General features: G+C 42.0%; 1 protein-coding gene across 3 annotated transcripts in view; it reads right to left on the bottom strand.

Moving 5' to 3' along the window:
* Window positions 1-2,676: 2,676 nt before the first annotated feature.
* Window positions 2,677-25,648, bottom strand: part of LOC111671516 (hyccin 2) — a 44,625-nt gene continuing 21,653 nt past the window's right edge. For 2 of the 3 annotated variants that reach the window (XM_023428621.2, XM_087179947.1), the window contains 10 exons: window positions 23,244-23,345; window positions 21,559-21,738; window positions 19,482-19,562; window positions 16,424-16,539; window positions 15,083-15,178; window positions 14,095-14,211; window positions 11,584-11,671; window positions 11,244-11,400; window positions 10,266-10,445; window positions 2,677-7,305 (listed from right to left, as the gene is read on the bottom strand). In XM_023428621.2, the coding sequence (XP_023284389.1) occupies window positions 6,638-7,305; window positions 10,266-10,445; window positions 11,244-11,400; window positions 11,584-11,671; window positions 14,095-14,211; window positions 15,083-15,178; window positions 16,424-16,539; window positions 19,482-19,562; window positions 21,559-21,738; window positions 23,244-23,345 (1,785 nt within the window). In that variant the 3' untranslated portion in view covers window positions 2,677-6,637. The remainder of the gene's footprint in view (window positions 7,306-10,265; window positions 10,446-11,243; window positions 11,401-11,583; window positions 11,672-14,094; window positions 14,212-15,082; window positions 15,179-16,423; window positions 16,540-19,481; window positions 19,563-21,558; window positions 21,739-23,243; window positions 23,346-25,648) is intronic. The other variant, XM_023428622.2, reaches the window with a different exon arrangement.

Raw genomic sequence — 25,648 nt, forward strand, 5'->3', positions numbered from 1 at the left:
CTTCACATTACCACCAAACAGATTTAGATATACATTTTCAAATGTGCACTTAACATGCAAGAAGGTGACTTATCACTTTACTTCCAGTGTTTTCTGATTCAGAGTCCAGATGTAGGCTCACTCATTTTGAAAAACATTAGCTTAAAAAAAAATCAACATTTAAGATATGCTTTGTCATAGACAACATTAACCCTTTTTACCGTCTTTAGATCCTCCTTTCACTCAACAGCAACATGAAGTTTCTGGTGTCTGGCTTGAACAACACACACTTGCAGGTGTGTGGAAGTGCAGTGTTTCATGTCGTTTTCCAGGCGTTATAACACCTGTTGCCAGGTGACACCTCCAGAGTATTCAGCTACAGGGATCTAGTTACTGAATTGAGCACTGGTTGGTTTTTCAGGTGTTGATATGTATTTAAATTGGTAGTCATAAGAACTGTCAGAATCTCTTTGTTGAACTCATTCTGCATGTGACAGTTGAGGTATGTACTGATTATCCTTTCTATTGAATTAACAGCAGCGATGACTGTCCAGGAAATCTTTTATGCTACTTATTAAAGTTACTAAGTCTAACAACTGTTTGTTGTCAGTAGTCTATCAGTATAATCAATAAGATCATTTGATGTTGAAGAGAGAGTATTTACAGACTGGCATGTCGTCATCTCGTCCTCAGGGCACAGAAGGTGCGGGAACAGTTGACTGGTACTGGACTAGCATTTTGTAAATACTCAACCATGTTGGTCGCAACCTGTTAATCAAACATGAGTCACTTAGAGTTGCAATATAACACATGACGTTTAAGTTATCAAGCTTATTATGTGGAAATATCAAAAATAAAAGTAGGATCACTCATCATTTAACATGGTTAAACAAAATATTATTAATATGTCCACATTTTAGAAGTTTAGTATCTAATGCTAGCCTTATAATGCCCAATCCTTAAAACTCCAGAAGCTAATGCTAGCCTTATAATGTCTGATTTACTTTAATAACACCACAGTGCTTAGCTTGATGCTAGCCTTCTTTTCTACAAGTTAGCAGCTAATGCTACTGACATGCTTTCATATCTTACCATTAAACTGCTGAAGACAAACACTGGAAGCTAATATTACTGACACTGTTTAACAAAGCTTAAAGCCAGCCTTGTAATATCCAAAGGCTAGTAGCTATGATAGCCATGTAACATTCAGGTTAGGAAAAGCTAAAGGTTCCTTTGTAATTTTAATGTCCCAAAGTAAGTAGCTAATGCATTGTTTAGCCAGATTTCAATCTGAATCTTTAGCACTGTAAACAGTATGCTTGTGGTTAGCATTGTGTCTTGTTACAGAACCATCTCTATTGTTGATTAAATATAGTTCTACCATGCATTACTGGTTTACCCCCATGACCTTGATCCTCAATACTCCCCATGGACCCCAGCAGTTAATAAAAGGGGTGGCAGCCAAACACTTCGGTTTTTTTTAGCTCTTGCTTATGTCATCAATGATGTCACGGCCTATACGGGCCATGGCTGTGAGGTGGTCAAACGTTTAATATAGTGAGTAAGTGAGTAAGTATTTGTTGTGGTGCAATTATTATATATTACTTTTTCTTTGTATTGTTGATGTTTACAGATAAAACTTTTTGTTGATAAATCTTTTTAAATGAGAGAGATTTTCTCCAGATATTTTGAATTTTAAAATGGAATAACCATTTCCAATAGTCTGATCCTTCACAGAATCTGTGCAGATTTCTTAGGATCCCTCAAGGTTTTGGCTCATTTAAACCATCTTAGTCTTTGTGGAGTGGAATATGTAAAGTTCAAGATCAAAGTACCAAAGTAGTGTCCCCCAATTCAGAGATATCTTCAAAACTGAATACTGGCCTTTGGTAAATCTGTAGTTACTTAAGCGCAAAACAATTCTGTAAGTCTGCTTTTTAATGTTTGACTCTATAAAGTTAACTCTCTGCTGTAAACGTTGTAGTTAACAGGGTCAGAGCTATGGGTTGGAGTCTGGAGCGCCACATGCTGTGGGGTCAGAGACGTAGGAGGAAAGCTTAAGGCAAAGTTCAGCTTTCAATTAATATATGGCAAAAGATAAATTAACTGACACAATGGAAAGGAAATTCAAATCTCCGCTTCTGTAATCATGGGAATTTATTCAGATAAATCAGAAACTAACTTTTAGTAGACATGTATTGAATATGAATTGTATATTGTACAATTGAACATGACTACTGTATGTCATGTTAAGATGTAACCTGTTGTTCTGAATTACCACCACCAGATGTCAGCACACCACCACTGATCACAGCTAGGCACACGCTTGGAACCAGCTGTATTGGTATTTCTGCAATTAAGTATTTCAGTATTTTTTTTTTGCTCAGATTCTACATCTTATTGCAATAAAGATATGATTTAGACTTTTTGGTTTTGACTCAAACAAACTTAAAACAGCCCAAAACTCAAATATATTAAGCTTATTATCATAGAATAGACAATAATCTTCATATTTGACCAGATGGAAAAGAGAAAGAAAAGAAAGAAATCTAAGGCTAGAAAAAAAAAAAACATGTAGTAACTACTGGTATATATATTATGTAGAGTGAGGTCATTTGTAAGTTGAGAACAGTACGGTGCTGATCAGATCGTATCATATTGAACCACTTCCACACACAAAGCAGACAGACACTCAGATCCCTTACGGCACGATATTTATTCAACAATATACAGATTAATTTCTCTCTACATATCAGTCTGATCTTCAGTTTTTTATATTTATCTTGGTCTCACCTTTGTACATTTGGTATTTACAAGATTTAAAATAAGTCTTTCTCTCCATTTATACAACATCAATAGTACAGTGTTATCACATCTTACAGCAGCTTCCCTAGAAGCATCTATATTAGATCCATCACTGATAATCTTGTTTACATTTCATACACCAGCTGAAGTCTTTGAGCCACAGAGCAGCAAACTGACAGAAGGGCTCAACATGCACCAAAAGTCCAGTTGTGGCTTTCTCTCTGTGAGGGCAGTCGGATGACAAATGGATGGTCGTCTTATTTCACTCATATGAGAGAGGTCCCTCGCTCTGTAGCACCACAACAGGGTGTATAAACAGAATTGTTGAATTGGGATACTGTTGAGGACTTGCACCTTAAAAATCAGCTTAAATGCATCTGCCCCATCCCACCCAACAAGGATCAATGAAAGCCCGTATACCAAAAACAAAATAAAGGAAAAATAAAAGGGGAAAAATGTTGCATAGAATCAATTCTGACCTCAAGAACAGAAATTTTGGTGCTGCCATTTTTAAAATCCGGCATTTTGATAAACTCCTGAGACCTTCCAGACCCCCGTAACTTTTTTTTTCTTTTTTGGTTTTGAAAGGAAAAAAATAAATAGCTGTACCCTTAGACTAACAAAAATAGCATTGTGTTGGATGTGACATCACATAGAAGTACTACTTTAAAGAGACTAAAACCCTGCATTGAGTGTATACACATTTGCACATCTATATATATCATTTCAATAACTATCTTGAGGAGAGAGGTGGATGGATTAAAGTGCATTATACTGTATGAAAACAAAGCCCACAGTTATCACATGCAGGACGGGAAATGAACTTTGTCCATCGGCAGCAAAGGCTGACCAAGTACAAAATGAGACATTTCACCACCACCATATTCACCACCTAAAAGATTTTTTTGAAATGTAAGTGGACCTTGTGAGAATTTCTGATCTTATAATTCTGCCAAAATGAATGGAAGATTAAATAATCAGCCACAGCCAATGTGTTATTGACATTTGCTGCTTGGCGTTCATTTCCCGCCCTGAACACATGCAAATAACACCAGACACTGAGGGATTACGCTAAGTCAACATACAGTACCAACATGGCTGCTGGTAATCTCGGTCAGGGGCACTCATATTAATGACATGAACACGTCACCAGTTTTAAAACAGCAAAAGGTGCCACTCAACTAACAGCAAAATACAGCAAAATGGGAACACGGCTCATTGAGAGCCACACAGCACAAGGATGACAGCAGACAGACCAGGTGAGAGTGTGAACTGTAGCTACACTCCTCTTCTTCTTCTTCTTCTTCTTCTTCTTCTTCTTCTCCTTCCTCCTCCTCCACAGTCCAGTCCAGCAAGAGGAGGGAGAGGAGGAGGAGGAGGAGCGTTGTTAGGCCAAAGAGCCAGTGATCAAGGCTTTTTGGCCTGAAATGTTTAAGGCTAAAGCACACACAGGACTCACTCGGGACCAGGAGCAGCAGCTGTGGCGGTTTCTAGCACAGCAGGAGCATGAGTGTGTGAGATTTTCACTGCAGACTGAACTGACTTTTATATACATTAATCATTCAATCCTCATTTTCAACAAGCACATAAGCAAGACGTGGTAAATGCAATACAACAGCTGACATCTACAGTACACAGACGCATAATATACTGCTTTTACATGTGAACAGCAAAGCTTAGTAATGATTGTGAGAGCACAGTGTGTCGCACACACCTGTGATGAGTGAAAAGAAATATCATGGCAAAAAAGGTGAAGCTGCATCTAAGGGCACGTTGAGCCACACGTCCAAACATCCATTTTATTGTGCCTTAACTTTAAAATAAGACAAGTAAACAGAAAAAGAGAGGCATTTTAACTTAAGACACCCAAGCAAAAAAAATTAATTTCCTTAAGGAGAGGATGTGTATTGGCACATCTGGCAAAGACGAGACTTGGGTTTGGCCCGTTGGCTGTTTCATGCATCTGAAACAGCAGTGCTTTGCAGGGGCACTAAACATGCGGACAAGCACGCCATGAGTCAGTCTGGGCAGGGAGCACTACAGAAGGCTAGCTAGCACTCTGCGCAGATGCAGGCATTTAACAACAGAGAAGATCCAACTCCATGCACATGAGGATAAAAAAAAATTGCACTTCCAAAATCATTACATAAAAAGAAAAAAAGAAAAAAAGAAAAAAAAAAAAGAGTTAAGCAGGACATTTCTCGGGAACTAAAATAATCAGGTTAATCCCAGTGTGGTTGTTTGATATATGACAGAAAATACGAAAACCTGAAGACAGTCGTGTTCTTGTTTTGCAGCTAGATTTTGTGCATGATGTGATTGAACTGAAATGCAAGGCCCAGATATTCAGTCACAACTCCTCACAGGAACACACAAAGATTTTACAGTGTCATTACAGTTGCAGTGTGAAACCATATTGGTCCCCACTATATAATCCCCCAACTGGTAGAGCGCTCCAGTTTCAAACCTAACGGGGTCTTTAAATCCTGAATCGGATTGGGAGACAGGTGTCTGAGTGGCAGGTGAACACACAATGAGGTAGAACAAAATGTTTCATGAGCATCCAATCAGAGCACAAAACACATGGTCATGGTGATGCGCAGTGACTAGTACAAGCCTCCAGAGGGCAGTAATTCACCGGCTCAAAAATGACACCACACACAAGCCTCAACACAGACGAACACCAACAAGTGCTTTCAGGTGGAAGGACCCATTAAATGGTTTAAACCAGATTAACATCCAGTATAAAATACAGTCATTGCCTTTAGCTTCACACACAAACCTACAATGTTTAGATCCAGTTCTTCCACAAGATTCAGCTTCAGATTTTAAATCAAGTCACAAGACGAATTTGTTTCCTCTTGTAGTTCCAGTTAAAAGCCTGGGGCAAGACAAACCCTTACCACATTCCAGTTTGGTTTTTACAACAATCTTAAAAGTTTGATTTTATAGATCAAATCAGATAGTTATTATCATAATTACAGAATAAAATGAGGGTCATGGGCTGAAAACTAGAGAATCACTGGGGTCTGACTGATTTCTACAAAATCATTGTCAAACAAAGTGAAGAAAAAAACAAAACAAATGCTACCTTCTTTGGATTGTAATTTAAAAAAACATTTAAAGATTCTTTTTTTTTTCATAAAACCATTTTTGCCTAATTAAAAACAGCAATTAACAAGGAAGGTAATCAGCAAGAACGATTGCACGTGAGCCCCGGAATGAAAGGGAAGGAATGAAGAGAAAGAACAATAATCCCCACTCTTCTCTGCATGAGCGACGGTAAGTGTTATTGCTGATTCATGTTGACTGATTCAGTCAGGAACTCAAAAAATCTGAAATGTCGTATATCCCCTACAGCTAGAGTGGCATCCTTACGACTTTTCTCTCGATGTTTCCTCCTTTTGTGGAGAGTTTCTGTGTGGAACACTCAGCTTAGTCAGACGGGAGGATGCAGTGACATGCTGGACTCTTTTACTCTCGACTGTAGATACAGCAGCGGGCAGTCATGACTTACTACTTTTCTCTTGTTGCATTCTCAGTAACTGCATGATTGTAAGTTGAATGGATGATGAAAGGGAGGAGACACAACTCTTGAGATCTGAAAATGTGTTCCTGCACAGACACACACACACACACACACACACACACATGCACGCACACCCACACACACCAACACAGATAGGTAGACAGAAGTTGTCAGAATAGGGCTGAGAAGAGTCGCAGAGAAAATCTGCATGAGGGTGTGTGTTATGAGTAAGTATTTTGTGTGTGTGTGTTTGTTTGACTGTGTGTGTGTGTTTGTTTGAGTGCGTGTGTGTGTGTGTGTGTCTACCGTGCCCTGCACTGCATGTTAGACCTGTGATATGATCTGCATGTTGAAGCTGGGGGAGCGGGACTGCTTGGTGAGAGGAGCTCCAGGAGACAGGAGGTCCTGGGCGTCCTCTGGCCTGATGAGGTGCTCCTCCTGCAGGCTAATGGTTGAGTGGCGGTGGGAGCCGCCAGCTGGAAGCCCCCCTTCCTTGTCGGAGCCACCCAACACCTCCTCTCGCTCGTCCTCGCCTCCGTTCAGGTTGAAATTCATGCAGTCAAAGGACTTGCTGGAGGAGGTGCTGCCAGTCCGCACCAGCGTGGGCCCCACAGGGAAGCTCAGGTGCTTCTTTATGGGGCTCAGCTGGATGGCATCTAAGGTGATGCTGGCTGGAGGCGACTGCTGCCTCTGGTGATGCCTCCTCACGGCAGCCTGGTGATCTGCAGATAATTCTGCCTGCTTTTCCGCTGCCCTCTCTCGCTCCCTCTCCTTCTCCCGCTCTCTCTCTCTCTCCCTGTCCCGAGACAGCCGGGCAGTGATGGCTTTCTTGATGCTGCTGCTGCTGCTGTTCAGGCTCCCGCCCCTTGGCCCCATGCTGCCGCCCGCCTTGGTGCCGCTGGGCTGGCTGCTGTTGGATGCCCCGGAGGAGAAACCCTCGTCTGGGTCATTGACGTTGAAGGAATCCTCCCCGCCGCTCATACCATCAGCATCTGGACATGAACATGCATGAACGTACAGAAAAAGAAAGCATGATAGAGAAAGAGAGAAGTGAGTGAGGCAGACAATTATCAATGTTATGCTGACAATTTTGAGTATAATCTGACTGTGATGAAAATGTATTGCTAAATCCTGTGGAGAATATTCAATTTTTTTTCTTCTAACGTAGCCAGCTGCTATTAATTGTAAAGTATGAACAGAATCATGACATCATTTCACTGTAATCCAGAGAAAAGGCAAAACCCATTGCTGCTGTTACTTGTTAACAACTGGCCTGCAACTAACTCTAATTGATCTAAGCATAAGAATAATAACATTTAGAGTGTTTATACATAATGCAGAAGAGGTCTCCGGCTACATTGGTAGCCAGCACTAACACTGACACTCAACAGAGCATGCTGCTTCATTAGCTCACTCATTATTCACCAGACAGGGGAACAATTCAATACAGTGCACAATGACCTTGAGCTCTGATGATCTCGTGTAATTCAGATTGACTAAAATCTGACTAGCTGTTTGTTTAGGAAAAGTGTGAGTTCAATACCCTGCCTGATAAGAGAGCTGCGCTTGTTAAGCAAAGATGCCATATTCCATATATATATATATATTAAACACTAACAATTAATATCTGGTGATAATTAAGTAGAAGTCCTACAGTCATAACAATGACATGAAGAACTCTAAACAATTTATGACTTCATTTTTTGTTTGAAAGCTAGAAGGGAAAAAGATGATAAATTGAGTTAGGAAAAAAAAAGCATGTTATCGACACAGTATGCAGGGTCAAGCCTGTTAAAAGAAGAGACCGAGAATCGTCTCTCTCCGTCATGCATCGCTGGGACAAGCAGAACTGGACAACAGGGAACCACAGGCAGCACCAGAAAACAAATGGAGAAATCGAGAAGAAAAGGTCTGGACTGACATGCACATAACATGAGGAGAAGACGCATGCTCTCCTGCCCCATCCCTCGTTTCGCCTGCAGCACTGGCCCAGCGGTCACATGGTTGGCCGGCTGAGACGAGCCTGCCAATCCGTGTGGACCACTGAGGAGAACACCGTACACCTCATCAGATCAATAGCACTCCAGTTAGAGCTGACAGCCTGCAGGGCTAAATGGGCCCGTCTGCGAGCCATCACAAGCCAACCCAATCCTAAACGAAGAGCGAAAAGCTCTGAAGTCTAAATGTTACAGATACAGGTGCACCTAAAGGACCGAAGCAGTGTTTTTGAATGTTTTAGTCTTCTGACTACAGCTTGCTTACATAATGCATTTTATATGCTTGCTGTTGGTATCCAGTCATTTCAGTGTTCCACAAAAATCAGCCTGCAGACGTTAATCCACTACTGTAAATATCTATTTGCCTTAATTTTGTAATCTGTTGTGTTGCTGTGTAAGAATGTGGCTGTCAAGCAAGGACCATTTTAAAAACTCTTCATTAATGGTGCCTTCAAGGACACCCAGACAGGAACAAATTTTGAAAATCACTTCATACATTAGTTAATATTTCCAGGAAATAAAAAGCTGAAGACATATATATGTGTGTATAGACCGTGTGAAAATATTATTGTGGAGGAGGGTGTTGTAAACGTCTCTCTGATGTACGGGAGAGGATTCCCTGAAAACTCGAGACACGCTGCCTTATTAAAGCCTTTATCATTTTGGCACCATTATCAAAAATGAGACCAGAACATATTGATCATACACTGGTATGTAACAAGATTAAAGATGCAGCCCCAAACTAAAGGCCATGTGTTACGTGATTTCTGTCAAAGCAAAATGTCCAGTAACTGTACACAGACACTGAGAAATCACTCTTCTCTAAAACAATCACTTTTCTCTCTGAACTGGGTGGCAGATTCTATCACCTCAGCTGCACCAAGTTTAGTGTAAGATCATGGAAAGAGGACGGGATGGCACTAAGGCAAACACGGACCGTAAAGCCAGGGAAGGAGCCGATCTTCAGTCATTTGAAAGGATCTGAATGATGTTTCAAGACCACGCATGGAAATGGACACACATTCAACAAGACAAAATGGGCCATATGACAGGTCCTGGCAGTGGAATAGCGTTTGCTCTGCCAAGTATTGGGTTTTGACAACATTCAGTCATTTCATTTGGCCTTGTCATTTGAAATGTTAGTGTTCCAGGGTTTCGCGTTCTAGCAGAAATCATTGAAGCTTGCTGTAACGTGCGCATGCATGATGAAAGGCTCTTTCCCACTCACTGAGCTGAGGAAAAAGAAATGTAATAAGGGAGAACACAAAATTAGCATACAATAAAGCTGCTGGACTGATAAACTAAATGGAGGGCCTCTTCCTGCAGAATGGTGGCAGCAGATGGGTGTTGCTGGCCTGAGTGACCAAAACCTTATGGTGCTGTCAAACACCGTAAGGGGCAGTACGAGAACAAGATGTCGGGTACTCTGTGCCAGTTTTGAAAAACGGATGTATTTTTCCTGTTAACGCTACGGAAAAAATAAATCCATCAAACCAATTATCAGAGACGGAGGGTTGAGAAAACCCATAGTAAAAGGTCAAGCTGCAGGCTGGGCACTGAACATGCTCAGTGAGTGACAAGGGCAGCAGTCTAAAGAACGCTGGAGTAGGCATGATGAGGATAAAGAGGATATGGCATGATGACAGGCCCATGCAAAATGGCCACTAGCCACACTTCCTTCAAACCCAGAATAGGCGACTCTTCCACTCTTCGGTGAGATGAAAAATAGCAGTGGTCTGGTAGTAGAGGGGCTGTTGGCTGAGGGTCTCATAGACTGGATGAGTTAGTATACTCTGGGGAAGTGAAGAGGAGGCCAAACTGGGAAACAGCAGAGTTAACCCCCGTCAAATTGAGGAGGGGTAGGAGGAGGAGGAGGAGGGTTGGGAGGATACAGATCGAAGGGACACCTCCTCCTGAGACCCTCTCTGCTCTGGGTGTCTGCCCCTGTCCCCTACCCTCAAGTGTGATGGGGGGAATGATGCTGCTGCTGCTGCTGCTGTGGTGGCTGTGAGCCCGCCCTCCTCTTTCCTCTTTGGCTGCAGCGTCCCAGGGATTGTTGTGGTGGTGGTGCTGGGCGAGGCTAGGAGGATTGACGGTGAGGCTCAACTCTGCATCGGTTGAGTAGTCAAAACAATCTGGGAGTCAACAACAAAGACGGGTGGTTCTTTAGTGGCAGCAAGCCTCGACCGTTTCGGGTCTCATCATGGGCACAGCAGGCCTAACAGTGGTCTGTAAATTCATGCGCAGATAAGAAAATATAGAAAAAAAAAGGATTGCCATGATATTTTAAAAAATGAACTGCCCCATTAATCGTCCATCTACTGGGTAAAAATGGAGTCCGTAAAATCTACCGGCACCATTTTGTTGTGAGTTTCTCTTAAAACAAAAACCTTCAATTTAACTGGTGATACAAAGCACAGCACACTTAATAGACAAAACAAGCAAAACAAAAAGAAAAAAAGAGCAATAAGGAGCAGTGAGAGGCACAAGCACTGCAACACAGAGACTATATGACCACAATTACATACAATTACTGACATGAAACACCATTTGGATGATGCTAATGGTGTGACTATGTTACACAGGAAACAGTTTTCCTTCTCATTGCTAGGTACAAAATCCAGAAAAGTCATTTTCTCACCAAATAGATCCCTCTTGTGGCCTTTCACAGATAAAAAAAACAAAAAAAACAAAAAGTAACAACTCGTAAGGTTAACTGAACACTGGTCTCTTTTTCCTTGTACAACTTTCTTGTCCAACCTACCCTGGGTCCCTTAATTAACAATGAGGATGACAAAAAAATAGTATTATAATGAATGTAGTGTGCTGTCACATCTACTGAGATCTCTCCTGCACTGAGGCCTGGTTCACTTCGCTGTGTGTTGCAGCCAAGATGGCAGATTTTGCTGGTGCTCCCGTAGCTTCAGTCTTACCCTCTCTTTTCCAGCGGTGGCGCCGTATGGAGGCGGTGGTGATGGCTGAGATGGAGATGCGGCTAATGGTGGGCGTCACCTCCACTTGGAGCACCTTGCGCCCCCGCGGTTCATCGGGGGCACTTTCTGGCAGCGAGTTCTTCATGGCGTTCCCAAGCTGGAGGTGACACATACACAGACGCAGAGCAATATGCTGTTAAATGACTAAAGCAGGAAGGTATTACAATATTTACGGCAGGTCAAAACCATTATTTTTCGTAAGTATTTTAATTTAACTCAGGCTTCATAGTTACTATGCTGTGTGTAATCAACTCCATGCACACAGTGCTGTTGGTCTTACCAGGAGAGGCTGGGAGTAAAGCTCCAGCTGAGCTCTGTACAGAATGTCCTCCAGAGCTTCCCGCCCCATCTCCCACTCTCCATTGTATCTATGTATCAAAACACAAATGCAAACACAGGCCTTTAACAACGCCATGTTGTGAGCTCATGTAGAGAATACAGTAGTGTCTGACATGATGCCTTGATGTCTGAGTCACATCCCCCTGAACTATTATCAGTTATTTAATAATGCCTGGGACTACAATGAGGAAGGGTTTGGAGAAGTTGGGCACATATCCAGTCAGAGTGATTATACTTCTCTGTCACAGTGTTGTCGGTCAAACCTTTTTTCATGAAACTAGAAGTGAAGTTTTAAACTGAATTCCTTGGGAATCCTGTGTGGTGAAAATCATAGTTTTAAAATGCATCAGGAAAAAAAAGCTTGATGTCACACCCTGCATGTGTGCAGGCCATGTAATCAATCATGTACTGAAGCACCAAATTTTTTGTTTGTTTTCACAATTAGTGAAGTGAATTAGGATTTTGGCAATAATTGTACTAAAAGGTTTCTAATTTGTGAAAAGCCAGTGCATTCAAGTAATATGCAAGAGGAAATAAAATAAGACTAATTATCATGACTAATAAAAATCGAAAAAAAAAAGACTTTTAATCACTCGGCCCTTTGCTAAAGTGCGTGAGTCGTCCTTAGCTTTGCATAAAATAATGACGCTACATCCCCCCCATTCAGTCAAGAGGGATGAGAGGAACAGCAACAATAAATAAACAAATTACATGAAAAAGAAAAAAAAAAGGCCCGCACGGCTGAACTCTCTTTGATCCAGTCCTGCACATGCAACAATCACACAGCAAAGGACAAATGCCTGGGGTTCCTTTTAGGCTCAAGATGAAAAGAAAGGGATGAATGGGCAGGTAAAAACAGACTCTCTGATGTTGTGAAGACTGAAAAGAGAAAAAAAACATATTCAGAAAAAAAAACATTGGGCATGTGTCTCTGTGTCTCTCAGTATTCGTCTCTCCCTCTCTCTCTTCATTTGGCACTACAGCGCTGTAGCATTAGCGAACATATTAACCTAAATCTCAGAGTGTCCTCCGCAAGTGCCAAGGTCCCTCTGCATGTGTGGAGCTGTGGATTCATGTTCATCTGCCCTTCACGTGTGCCTGCTTGGGCCAAGGGTGAATATGAGAGCTCCAGCTGGCACTGAGCTGACCTATGGTAGGGATTACTAAAAAGGCTATTATTCTCTCACTCTCTCACACACACACACACACACACACACACACACACACACACACACACACACACACACACACAAACACACACACACAAACACACACACAGAGTCTGTCTTTTTTTCCAGCGGCACTGACTGCTCCAATCCCCTGATTGCTGCTGCGTACCCTCACAGGGGTGATGAGGCAGAATGCATACTCAATCTCTCCCGCTCTCCTTGCTTCACCATCCTGAACAGTAGTGATTCCAGTCACTACCGTATCAGGGGATCCGTCTCTGAGGACGAGCTGTCATCGAGGAGCCCTAATCAGCTTTGCAACGACTGTCCTCATAGGGGATGAAATCACCTGCTCCCACAATGCACTGCCGATGTAATCGGTGTGTACAGTGGGGAGCTTCTGTCCTTGGTAGAGAGCTAGCATATGCTGTTAGGAGATTTCCTGCAGCAGATCACAGCAAACCAGAGTTGAGACGGCCCTCATTAGAGATGTACCGCAGAGGCAAACAACAGATATGAGAAACATTGTGTTAGCTAGCTTATAAAGGAACAGATAAAAAGGTTTATTATGTCCTTTAAGGAGAGGAACAAGTGTGAGATCATCTTCCTCCCAATTACCCGATATGATTTGCACAATGTCAGTGTCCTTAACAATGAGTGTTTTCAAGAGTAGTGATGTGAAATGGCATGGATGAAAGTCACTTAAAGCGTCTATAATCAATATTGTTTTATAACAACATATAAAATGACAATTTGAAAACAATGTGACAATGTGAAAGGAGTTTTTTGTAGTGATGAGAGAATTATCACCTGAACCTGCAGCTCCAGTCTGCTTTAAAGAGCTCTGTAGCAAATTTCGGCTCTGTCTGGCTCATAACTTTACTTTCAGTTTCAGTTCACACTCGCCTCTCTTTATAGTGTTGTTTTCAGCCCCAGCAGGCAGCTGTTTTCACCAAAAGAGCTCTAAAAACTCTGTACACTACCTGCTTAGCACCGAGCTCAGCAGGTAAAATTAGCAACTTGCTGGAGAACATATTTGAGTATTGAGCTTCTTTAAAGAGACCAACTCCTCAGGAGTTGGTAAGAGCTAAAAACAAAGCTGTGAGAGTGAATATTGGATTTTCACCAGGTGTCCAGAAACACAAAACCAAAATAATGATAATGTTGCACTGTAAATGCTGGATGTGTAAATAAGCAATTGTTTGCTAAACAGTCGATTTAAAAGGTGATGATATGTCAATGTTGTGTTCACAACTTCTTATTTCAGCTTTACGGATACATACATGGCGTGATAAACTGCAGTCAGCATCTGCACCATGAACTCGGGGTCTAGCAGCACACGGTTGCATGGTTCCCTCCAAAGCTTCTGCTGCTGCCGGGGGAAGCCACATACACACAACCTGAGGAGGGAGAACACACACGGGCAATAAGTGAGGTGAGTAAACTCATCCTGACTCAGTGACAAAGGGATGTGGTTTAGGAGGAATAAGATTACAAAAGTTTAGAGATAGTTTGTTGTTTAAATTGTAAGTGCCCTCTAACCGCTGCAGGAAGTAGCAGAGATCGGACGAACAACTAACAGGAAGATCAGTTGCTAACTGAGTGAACTAAACAAAGGAAACACATCAAACAGTGAGCAAGGGAAGTCAAATTCTAACTACTTTACACAAGGTCGGGCAAGGTCAGGCGACGGGGTGTTCAGGGTCTACACTGTGAGGATGAACTCCAAGAGAGAGCATTGTTCTCGTGCTCTGAAATCTTCACAGTCACAGTTTTCCCTCTGTCTAGACTGAGCTTGCCTCAGGCGTTGTCTGTCTGCTCGCTCGCAGTAGGGAAGTCTTCATATCCTGAGCCGTCCGCATGCTGCAGCGAAATCACTGGGCGGCCAATCCCGTACAGAGCCTCATATTGTGAATTCCACATTGATTCTTTCTTCTAACCCCAGGGTTTCCAAGATAAACAGACTCAGACAGGTATCCCGCAGTGATGCTTTCATTTGGCCAATCAAACACAACTGAGATCTAATGAAATTGCTCTTATCAAATCCTCCTGAAAAGAGGACAGTCAGTATCAAGGTTGGCGTATAGCTACAGGGTAGGGGACGTGATTTAATCCTCGTTTCAGGACAGCGAGTAATGAAAGTAGATGAGGGGAGAGGGAGGTCACTAATTGGGTACTGAAAGGACAAAACTGTGGGCAAAAAAAAAAAAAAAAGAGAAAAAAATTAAATAAAATAAAAATAGACACATATGCTTTACAGGCTTTTCTTACCGTGAGCTCATTCTGCAGACTGACTGATAGGAAGAAAGGGGCATGTAGACCACGGCAGAGTTGTAGCACAGCATGAGGAAACACAGCACTTCAAACCTGCAACCACAAAACTGAGTCAGAAACGAGCACAGCAATACACTCTTAATTAGGGTCTAATCAAAGTTTTAATCTGATCTCAGTTCAACATCAGCTTGTCTGTTTTTGTTCACAAAATATTCTAACCACACTTTCTTTTTGACAGCTTCACTGAAGACAATTATGTAGAGTTGATCAAGCAATTAATCGACTCTATGAACTGTTAAACAGTCCGATAAGCACACTGCTTACATAGGCAGCTTTGTTCATTGTGAGTTACTTTACTGTATGTACATGCATAACCTAATATACTGCAGTAATCATCTTTACACTCTCAACACAGACCATGTCAGTGCTGTAGGATCAGCTCAATGCAGAGGATCAACCAGGTGGAGGGACCTCGAGTGTAAGGACCATATTGACTCGGTGCGCAGAGGGAGGTAAATGGCCTGGCTGCATATTATCAGTTGGAGAGAGCCGGCACCTCTCAGGAGCTCTGCGCTTTCTTCTCATGCCCAGCCACACAAATGGATTTCCAGATAAACTATGAGGCCTGGCTCTGCTGAAATCCATTCAGTATATTTATGATGCTCTATGTTCTTCGTAGCCAAGGGGCCTCGCTGCTCCGGACAACACACAGGATGACCAGCGTTATCTGTGCTGCCCTTACATTATCAGCTCTGGTAGTTTAGATGTGTATCTGTCTCTGCACGTGTCACTACAAACAAACAAATGTATAAAGTGCCACTCTGCTCATTTTAGTGAAACAGAAAAATATTTTCTGGCAGGATTCCAGCATGCTTCATTACTATGCTGAGATTATCATTCATCCACAGCAGCAGAGAAAATGTGAGAGCCAAAAAAGCTTTCAGGCCTGCTGAGTCTGGCCAGAGGGGGCTGAATGAAAGTCGAGGATTGTGCTTTGATCATCTTAAAAGGTATTCTTCATCTTATGGAGAAGGATTAAATGGAAGGTGAAATAAACTGTTTTGTCGTAAAAACATAAGAAAAAAAATTGGATTGAATTAAAAGTTGGATTCAGTCGCATTGATGCTGATGTTTGGTGTTTACTGAAGCTGAATGGTCAACAGTGCCTCCACTTCAGTGTCCAAAAACCAAGCAAGGTCTCACCCTCGGGTAATTCATTCAGTACGCTACACTTAGCAAATGTCTCTAAACTTCTGCGATTTAATCTCTGTTGTGACGTTTGTGCTTTGTCTCTAATTACTCCCTCTCTGTTGGCAGCTGGTTGAGTCGGAGCCGTACCTGTTCTGAGCTGTGAAGGTCTCTCTCTGAGGGTGGAGGCCGCTGTACACCACTCTGATCAGGTCATGTTGACACAGAGCCCCCTCCGTCAGTGCTATGGACCCCAGACTAGAAGGCTAAACACACACACACACACGCAAAAGAAAAATAAAGTCAATTAAACATTTGCTCACCACCTTGGCTTTTACAACGTGTCAGTAAATTGGCAGTGAGGATGGTGCGATATTAGCAAACGAGATGATGTGCCCTTCAAAATGTTAATTGAGAAACTGGGGTCCTCTGCTGTGATCGGATGGGGAACTGATGTGTGTTTATTTTTATTACAGTGGCATGAGGTCATGGCTGGACCTCTGCCAAACTCTCACCTTTGAAAGGATCACTGTACCTGGCAGCACTTGACTTCTTTCTGTAAGGCTCGTTTATCTGTTTCCAAACTTGGGAACAGACCTATTTTTAGTTGACAAACTGCTGACTGTACAACTCCTACACTAAAATCTATGTGTTGCAGTTTTTCCTGTGTCTTTTACAAATTCCTTCATGCAACATTAAGCTCAGAAATTTATGCACTAGTCCCTTTAAACTACTTAATCCATGTTTCTATCTGAGTCCCTCCACTTTCTTAAAAAGCTTCTACACACCTATACTGACAGCTCAGGGTTTAATGCATTGTTTTATGACACAAAGATCACTCCAATAACATTATAAAAGGTAATACACTTTTATGAACTAAAACATTCATCTTTGGGCAAAAAGTCAAGGTGTTATTTATGGAACCCTTAAACGGAAATTTAAGGGGTTAAACGGAAATTTAGACTACTCAACTAGTCTGAACATATTCCGACACAACCGACATACAATTTTACTTTCATTTTCTAGATCAAAATACTGTAGAAGTGTTCTGTTTTACGAGATGTTATCTGTCCCACTTTCCACTTTGCTTGTTTACAACATCTGCACATTAGCAGAATGTCTTTGATGCAACAGTTAACTGGCGTTGGACATTAATAACACGTTATTAGTTCAACCGACTAATATTTCTGGTGCTGACTAGCAAGGGTAGCAACGTTCAATCATTTGACTAATAAAACGTAACTCTAGTGTTATTTTAGGCCGTCATCTGTGACCTAAACTGATCATAAGAAGCATCGTGATTTGGCTTACCACTTCTGCTAAACAGTTTTCTGGGAGAAACCCATAGATTGCCTAACCACTGTCCTAAATTATGAAAAAAAATCTATTTGTCAGTCACCTGACCTTCGTTACAGTAACATATACTGTATACCTGTATATATTTTAAGTTTCAGTCGCTCCCTGCCTTCATTCCCATGACCTCTGTACAGCCTCCAACTACCTCTCATGAGACTCATCTTTATCTGGTAAATTATTTTGCTATTTTGCTTTTTAATTTAAAACTTGATATGGCAATCAGCAAATATCTTTCCTTCCTGAGTAAAATAGAAAGAGGAAGAGGCACAGGTAATGACTGAGCGGAATCTAAATTTATATCCAAGTGAGAATATGTCACAAGGCCACTTCATTCTGCAAAAATCTCCCCTAAATTGAATTTATATTCTGTCCTAAGTATCTCGGGCGACTCTGAGCAGAGAAGGAGGGGAGGATGGATTAATTTAAAAAGAGACTGGAGTGTTTTCTAATGCTGGAGGCCGGGGGATAAGGTCATGTGACGTGCAGAGCTGTACTACAGGCTAGGAAGCTTGTTGTGATTCACGCACACACACACACGCGCACACGCGCACACACGCACACGCGCACACACACACACACATATACTTCCTCCCTCTATGCTTTCTTCATTCTCTCAGCATGGAGGGAAGAGCCTCTCAAGCTTGTAATTACAGCGATAAATCGCCTACAGCACACACTGAAGTCTCATCAACACACACACGCACGCACGCACGCACGCACGCACGCACGCACGCAGGCGTAGTGTATGAAAATATACGGCACACTCTTTGCTCTGCTTTAGGTAGCAGGATAAAAAGATGGCTAAAAAAATGGGAAACAATCTTCCTGTTAAGCACCTTACTAATGAATTCCAGCTCCACACAACAGTCAATACTCTGTCCTGTTTTAGCAGTCATGTCAAAGTTGCCAAAGTTAAGTGTTACCTCCTTTTAGAATTAAAAAAACAACACAGACGTAAAAGTTACAGTATGTTCAAAAATCCAAACATTAAAGAATTTATTCTCAGGTGAATCTTCCCTACTTGACGAAACTTTTTTTAAAGTGTCCCTGGCAGACAGAGATTTAGTGTGTTAATATGCTCAAAACTACAATTACCGCCTCACTGTGGTATTGGCTCCATTGACCCGTCAAGTTGCAGTTTACATCAATGTCTGTCCAGACTCATATGATAGATCTAGTGAAGAGTCTGAAGGAATCTAATATAAACTACTGCGTATTTTATCATTATTAAAGTATGAATTCTTAAATCATGGCAAAAGACATGTTTTGTGAGGTTACAGTGATCGTGACCACCACCATCTAATCCGTTCATCCCTGAGTCCAAGTAAACATTCGTGCCGAATTTGAAGGAATTTCCTGAAGGTGTTACTGAGATATTACGTTCACAAGAATGAGACTGACGTCCATCTGTACAGACAGACGACCAGAAAACATTATGTCTCTGGCCACAGCTGTTGCCAGCGCGTAGGCAGAACAAAATGGCAACAGTCATGGTTATACAAACAAAAAGAGACTGAAGTAACCATAGGAAAAGCCACCCCCAGCTCGAGTGTTGGAAGCATACCGACACCTTAACACACACAGATGGATAAGCCCTGGAGGTGAGGTTAATGAAAATGGACCTCTCAAAGTGTTAGACACTGAGGTGTCATCTTCCAAAAAGACACTAAAATGAGTCTCTGAATCTCTCCCATAGTCAGAGGAAAGGAGGCACAGAAGGAGACGAGGAGACAGAAGCGGCAAAAGAGATTTAAAAAAAAAAAAAAAAGCAGGAAGAGTAAATAGAGGAGTACACCGAGAAGAGAGGCGCGGTGAACACAACACTGATCGCTGGGATAGCCAGGTGTCCTACCTCGTGATATATCGATGGCTTGGACAGAGATGGGATTGTGAAGGACAGAAGCTTGCTGTTGCCGTCTTTGTCCACGATCTCCTGCAAAAACCAAAGAGAGGGAGGAAGAGACAGAAAAACTGTCAATAAAAACAACTGGGTACAAAACGCTCATTCAGGCTGAGAGTTGGTAAGAAAGATTTCTACCTTAACCCAGTTTAGCTCTTCTCTGTGAACTAGGTGAAAATATTTAGCAGCATACGGTTAACAACGGCTGTACACTCCCCCCGTCCCTCTCACTGCTGTTATTGACACTGACACATTGAAAGTCGCTGCCAACAACCTCACCACTCAATTTCAATTTCACACTGTGATACGTAACACAAAGATGAAAATGATGCCATTTCTAAAAGTAATGCCTGATTATCTCCACTAGTCGAAATGATTATCAAGTGCGTACACAGAGATAATACAGCGGAGCATTTTTCATTTGGCACAAAGTCCTTGTTGTTCCTACTCTTTGCTGTGTAAACCAATTATGTGCTGCTGAGGAAGATTCAAGTGTTGTGTAAAAGTCATCAAAGCAATTGTTTCCACTATATGTGAGGATGGCAGGCACTGTTAACTGATTGAGGGACACAGAAATATTTGTGTTTTCTCTCTCTGCAACATTTTTGGGTTTTTATCTCTATAATTTATGGCAGACGTGGGAGGGTGGGGGAGCTTTTGTTATATCATCAAATATGGATAAATTTACTTTAACTGAAATAGTTTTGTTTTGTTTTGTTTTACACAGGCTGCTCGCAGTGGTCAGATTTTTATTTTCTGGCAGAGCAGAGCCAATGAAAGTAAATGAATGCAATTCCAAAAAAAATAAATCTGTTTATCCATCTCCCCCCCCCCCACCCAAGCATCCATAATCTGGGTGTTGAAATGTGGTACCAAAAAGGCTTTTATCCCTTTTATCTCACATTTTCCCTGACATTCAGCGTACTGTTGGTTCAAGCCTCATCCTGCCCTTCAGTGGCTAACTGTATATCTCTGAATATCTGATGGGACTGTTGAGAGCAAAGCTGTTTATCAGAGTTCAGTTGGCAGTGGCCATAGGCAGGAGAGGGCTATGAGCATGTACTGTATATATGTGTGTGTGGAGTAGTATAGATACAGAGGAATGAATTATGCATGGATATACCTTTAGCCGTGCCAGCTGACATGGAGCTCTTTCTATTGATATCTCTAGCTCTTAGCCCATTTCCCCAAGGGTGTTTCCTGGTGATGTAATCTATCCCGGGTCTATCCATTAACTGGGCTTTTCCCTGCAGATCGACTTTCTTGTCAACAGACAAACGGCCTCACTAATGCTCCACCTGTGTTAGGTCTAAAGATAACCAATGATTTGCATATCAACACTCTGGTCTTTTTCAAATTAACAAAACTTTAAAGCTGCAAGAGCCACTCGCTGCCAACTTCATGGTTGTAAAAACAAATGTCATCAGATATGTTTCTAAGAAAAGCACTATGTTCTAACTTAAAACATAATTCTTTCTATATTTATCCATACTGACCAGTAACAAATTACATCATGTAAACTATTATGCAATTCTTAAGCTATGACACCAATGCACCTGATGAATAGGAGAACGAGTTGGGACAGTTTGGACAAAACAAGGCCCTCTTTGTCAACTGATAGCAGTAAAACAGCCACAGCCCAGTTAGTCAATAGTCAGATCATTAGTTTAAAGAGTTAAGTTCAGCTGCAGGAATTTGGACACTGTGGCCATCTCTGCTGCTCATTTAGGACCATTATGATAGTAGAAGCTGAATGATGCTCCTAATCTTTGTTTCTCTTGTAGGAGGGGGGGGTCAACACTAATTTCCTTATTGTTTACTGATGCAGTCACTTTGCTGTTGCTATTTTGCCTCCCTCTTAGTAACCGCATGGATACTTTCAAATAAGGACGTGAACTGGCAAACTAAAATACACTTCATTGCTGGCATATTTAGAATTCACAAGGCAAAACCTCTAAAAGGTCATGCCATTGCCTCTCTCACCACCATCACCACCACCATCACCACACCCACAAGGGCTGACACCCACCAGGTTATAGATGCCCAACAGGAGGGCCTCAATGCAGCCATTGCTCTGGCGATCCCTGCTGGCTGTGACACGCAGATATACCCACACCAGCTCAGGCAGGAACTGCAGGGTGAAACGTCGCAGGCGGTCTTCGGAGCTCCGGTACAGCTCGAATAGCTGGTGGCAAACGGGCTCCAGCAGCTAGAGCAGGAAATATGTAAATACAAATGAGCACAGGTCAGACATATTAATAGAATATGCACTATGGTTATTAGGCTGTTCTAATAACTGGATATGAAAATTCAAAGGTACATTTCTGTATATTCAGTGAAAAAATGGTCTGAGTCATCTATATCATCATGCATTGTCATATTGTCAAACCTAAATTTGACTTACATAACAACAAAATGTATTTCAGATTCATCAAATGAACAGGATGACGAGAAGATATGATCCTGTTTTCTCTCATATGCAAAACTCTCAGTCTCAGCAGCAAGCGTTCCATCACGAGGACATTAAGACAGCACCTCTGCTTCACAGCTCTTATTTCAAAACATGAATGGATCTCATCCCGACTATAACAAGGAGATACGGACAGTTGGAAGGAAAGTTTTGCTGCCGCTCACTAGTGGGAGGCACGCAGGAGCAGAGGGGATAAATCACTACAATGAAAGTCTGGTCAGATGTAGTCTCAGGGGAGCCAGCTGAGCCAATGTGTTTATACTGTCCAGGGGTCAGTGAAGTGAGCGCCCACACAGCACTACTCTTGTGTGTGTGTTGTACTGTGGCCGGCCCTGAAATAAGTGGCAACTCATCAATGAATTTGGCGAGGCATTTAGCCCTCCGTGTCATGAGTAAAAAAACAAAAAACAAACACTTTAACACACAGCAGTCAAGTATGACTTACAATCCCCCCTCTCCCTCTCTATCACACAAACACACACACACACACACACACACACAAGCCCTCTCCTGGATCACTTGTCCAGTCATTAATGGGATTGTGCAGCCAGATTGACAACGCTAATGGAATTTAGATCCCTGGTTGCTTGACACCCAAATTCAACCATGAAAGAGCGACGGAAAGAGGGGGGAAGAGAATTGGAGGCACCAACTGTATCATTAGAGTGAAATTAAAGTCCCGTCTCACTGAGTGCCTCAGGCCTTTGCTCGAAAAATTGTGTCATTAGGTCCTTTAAAGAGAAAATACCGGTCTAGCCCTGCTGGTATTGTGGTGCTTGTGTGTTGCAGTATGCCTAATAATAACCTGAGTTTGTGACTAAGTACAGTACAGTATCTGTGTTTGAATCTATGCACGAAGCTTTACCAGTGTGGGCAGCAGATGTTCCAGTTTGTCAGAGTGGTGTGTCTGTGTGTGTGTGTGTGTGTGTGTGTGTGTGTGTGTGTGTGTGTGTGTGTGCATGTGTGTACGTGCGTGTGTGTAAAGGGAACACTGTGTGCCATCTCACAGGTAATGTGGCTAGCTCTGGCACTGCGCCCGTCCGTCATACTCTCCCAGAGCAATGTGTGCTTGTTTTTGTGTGCACATGTACCTTGCAGACACAGCTGTGTGTCAGTTTCTTGCTCACTGCCAACTGAGACTACATCGTGTGAGTCACAAGCAACACGTTTTTCTTTGAGCTAAAAACAGCCATACTCGGGGCTCTAAGAAAGTGTATGCGCCCTGTGTGTGCCCTGTGTATCACCTCATTGTTGGGGTCCTGAATGACTCTGTAGAGTGCCGGCACCAGGGACTTCTTTAGATGAAGGCTGCCGGCGTAGCTGGGGATGTGGGTTTCTGGTAAGGACTGGAGCAAAGAGACAGAAAGGTTTACTGAGATATATGACACATAAGGTCTATGCAACATTTTAGAGCCTGGTTAGATCCCTAGGTGTGTACAAACTGCGCTGAGATCTGTGCTAACATTATGTAATTCCATAGCTCCTGTCAAGGGTTGTAACTAAAGAGTGTAACTGAAAAGACCTGTCAACCATCATTCAGACGCAAATTCCTCATGGAGGAGACAGATACTCATTTCTCCACCAGCATCCACCCAAACACAGCATCTTGTTGTCTACTGTTGGTCTATAGGAAACCACACGCTTTGCTATTACTATCGCTCTGTCCACGTCCTTGTAAGACCCACATGTAAATAGAACAAGTGCACACCCAAAGGTGTTTTTCACAGCAGACATTGTGACTTGCTATAGCTGCAACATGACAGGTGTTTCTAATAACAGTAAGAATGGCTCTGTTCTATTCAAAGAGTCCCAGTAATTCATGACAGTAAGCAAGCATGAACAAAACCAGGATCCTGGAGCTGAAGCAAGAAAATGGAATTCAGACATTTTTATTATTTATACCTGTGCTTTTCCCACTGTGACATGCCAAACATTATTAGGGCATTAAAAAGCCCTGTCCTGTAAGGCAGAGTCAAAAGCATTCCGGGGAAATGTGGAGAAATGACTCAGTCAATATGACCTGGTCAGTGAAAGTGGACACCAAAGGATCACAAAATAACTTTTTGAAGGCATTGAGCATCACAGAGTGATGATGTCTGACCGGTTCTTTAAATGGTCAAGATTGCGTGTTTGTCTGCAGATGACAGAGGACTAAGATACACCCTCAGCACAGCCTCAGTGTGGTCATTTTGAGGACAGAACGCAATGTCCCTGGTCTGCACAACTTACACCATGAGTCATACCAATCTATTTCCCTCACTATTCATCATACTCCCTCCTTTCTTTCTTTCACATTTTTTGCGCTATCCTCTGCCACCCCTCCCAACACACCACATGCTTATTTCACCTCTTTGACTTGTCTTCCCTTTGCACTCCCTTCATCACACACACATCATTTTAAATACGTCATGTAACGTGGCCAATTCAGGACTGAGACTCTGGGCTGAAGTCAGCTTTCATTAGTCTGACCTGTATGTTGTCATGTTTACCCCTGATATCCACTGGAGGCAGCGGCAGTAGGTTCCAGTGTCTTCTCTTCAAGCAGCAATATTTCCAATATTTCTCAGAGCTGCTGTATACACTTTTGCACCTGACTTACGATTGGTAAGGTGACAGATACCTTGTAGCTGTACCTCACTTGTTTAGCTCAATACCTGAATGGAAACAATACTCCTGTCCTGCTTCACATTCTTTGAAGGAAAAGTGATATAAACAAGAAAATCTAGTTATGTGCCTAAAGACTAAGTCAAAACCAAATGAAATACATCATTAAATGTTACATTTCTGTTAAATTTTATGTTTCAGACATGCAAGCTACTCAGTCAAAAATAGACCCGGTGCGTGAAGATAGCGCAGCGGAGAAAAGATCTGGTCATGCATCCAGCGGACATTAGAGGTGAGGTCAGACAGAGTGCTGTACTTCCACGTGTTTGGATAAACTTTGTCTGGCCTGCCTGCACTTTAGAATGAATGAAATATGGTGAAGACCACAGTGGAGAAAACATTAAACAAGATTGTGTTCTTGAATTACACCTGGAAGTTACCTTGCCAGAATTAGGAACAGACAATCCACTGATATTACTGTATATATTCTTTTTCTTAAGAGGAACTGAAAGTATTTGAAATATCAATGTCTATCCCGATGCATTTAAGAGGAAAACTCAGCACAACTAATAAATAATTGTCCTATAACTTGATTGTGCATTTCACATTGTTATACAGAGCTCAGGCAACTCACATAAGCCTCTGAGTTATGAAGTAGTTAATATCAGCATGCTGCCACCAATGGCAGTTACCTGAAAGTACAGATGGTCTTAAATCTGTGACCAGGAAACCAGTTGTTATCATTTCAACATGTTTGAGTTTCAGTTTTTGAGTAACTGAAACTGACTAAACATGACCGTTTTTGTCAGTTTCATCCATGATTAGCACTTAGGAGAAAGTTAGACAGCAGTAAGAGCATGATTTACACAGTGTATAGAATCTTAGGGATTACTGAAATGTGCTTGTCTCACAACAAGTCTCCATTAAAGTGTGATGTAGAGTTTGATAAGGATGATTGTAAAATGTGTTTCACAGATTAAATCAAAGTGTGTCTGCTTGTGAGATGGATGACCGAAAAATGCTTTAGGTACAGTTCATGTGAAGC

This window comes from Seriola lalandi, unplaced genomic scaffold (genome assembly GCF_002814215.2).
Source record: "Seriola lalandi dorsalis isolate HSWRI2012SDOR001 ecotype SW California unplaced genomic scaffold, Sedor1 jcf7180002054881, whole genome shotgun sequence".
Classification (NCBI taxonomy): Eukaryota; Metazoa; Chordata; class Actinopteri; order Carangiformes; family Carangidae; genus Seriola; species Seriola lalandi.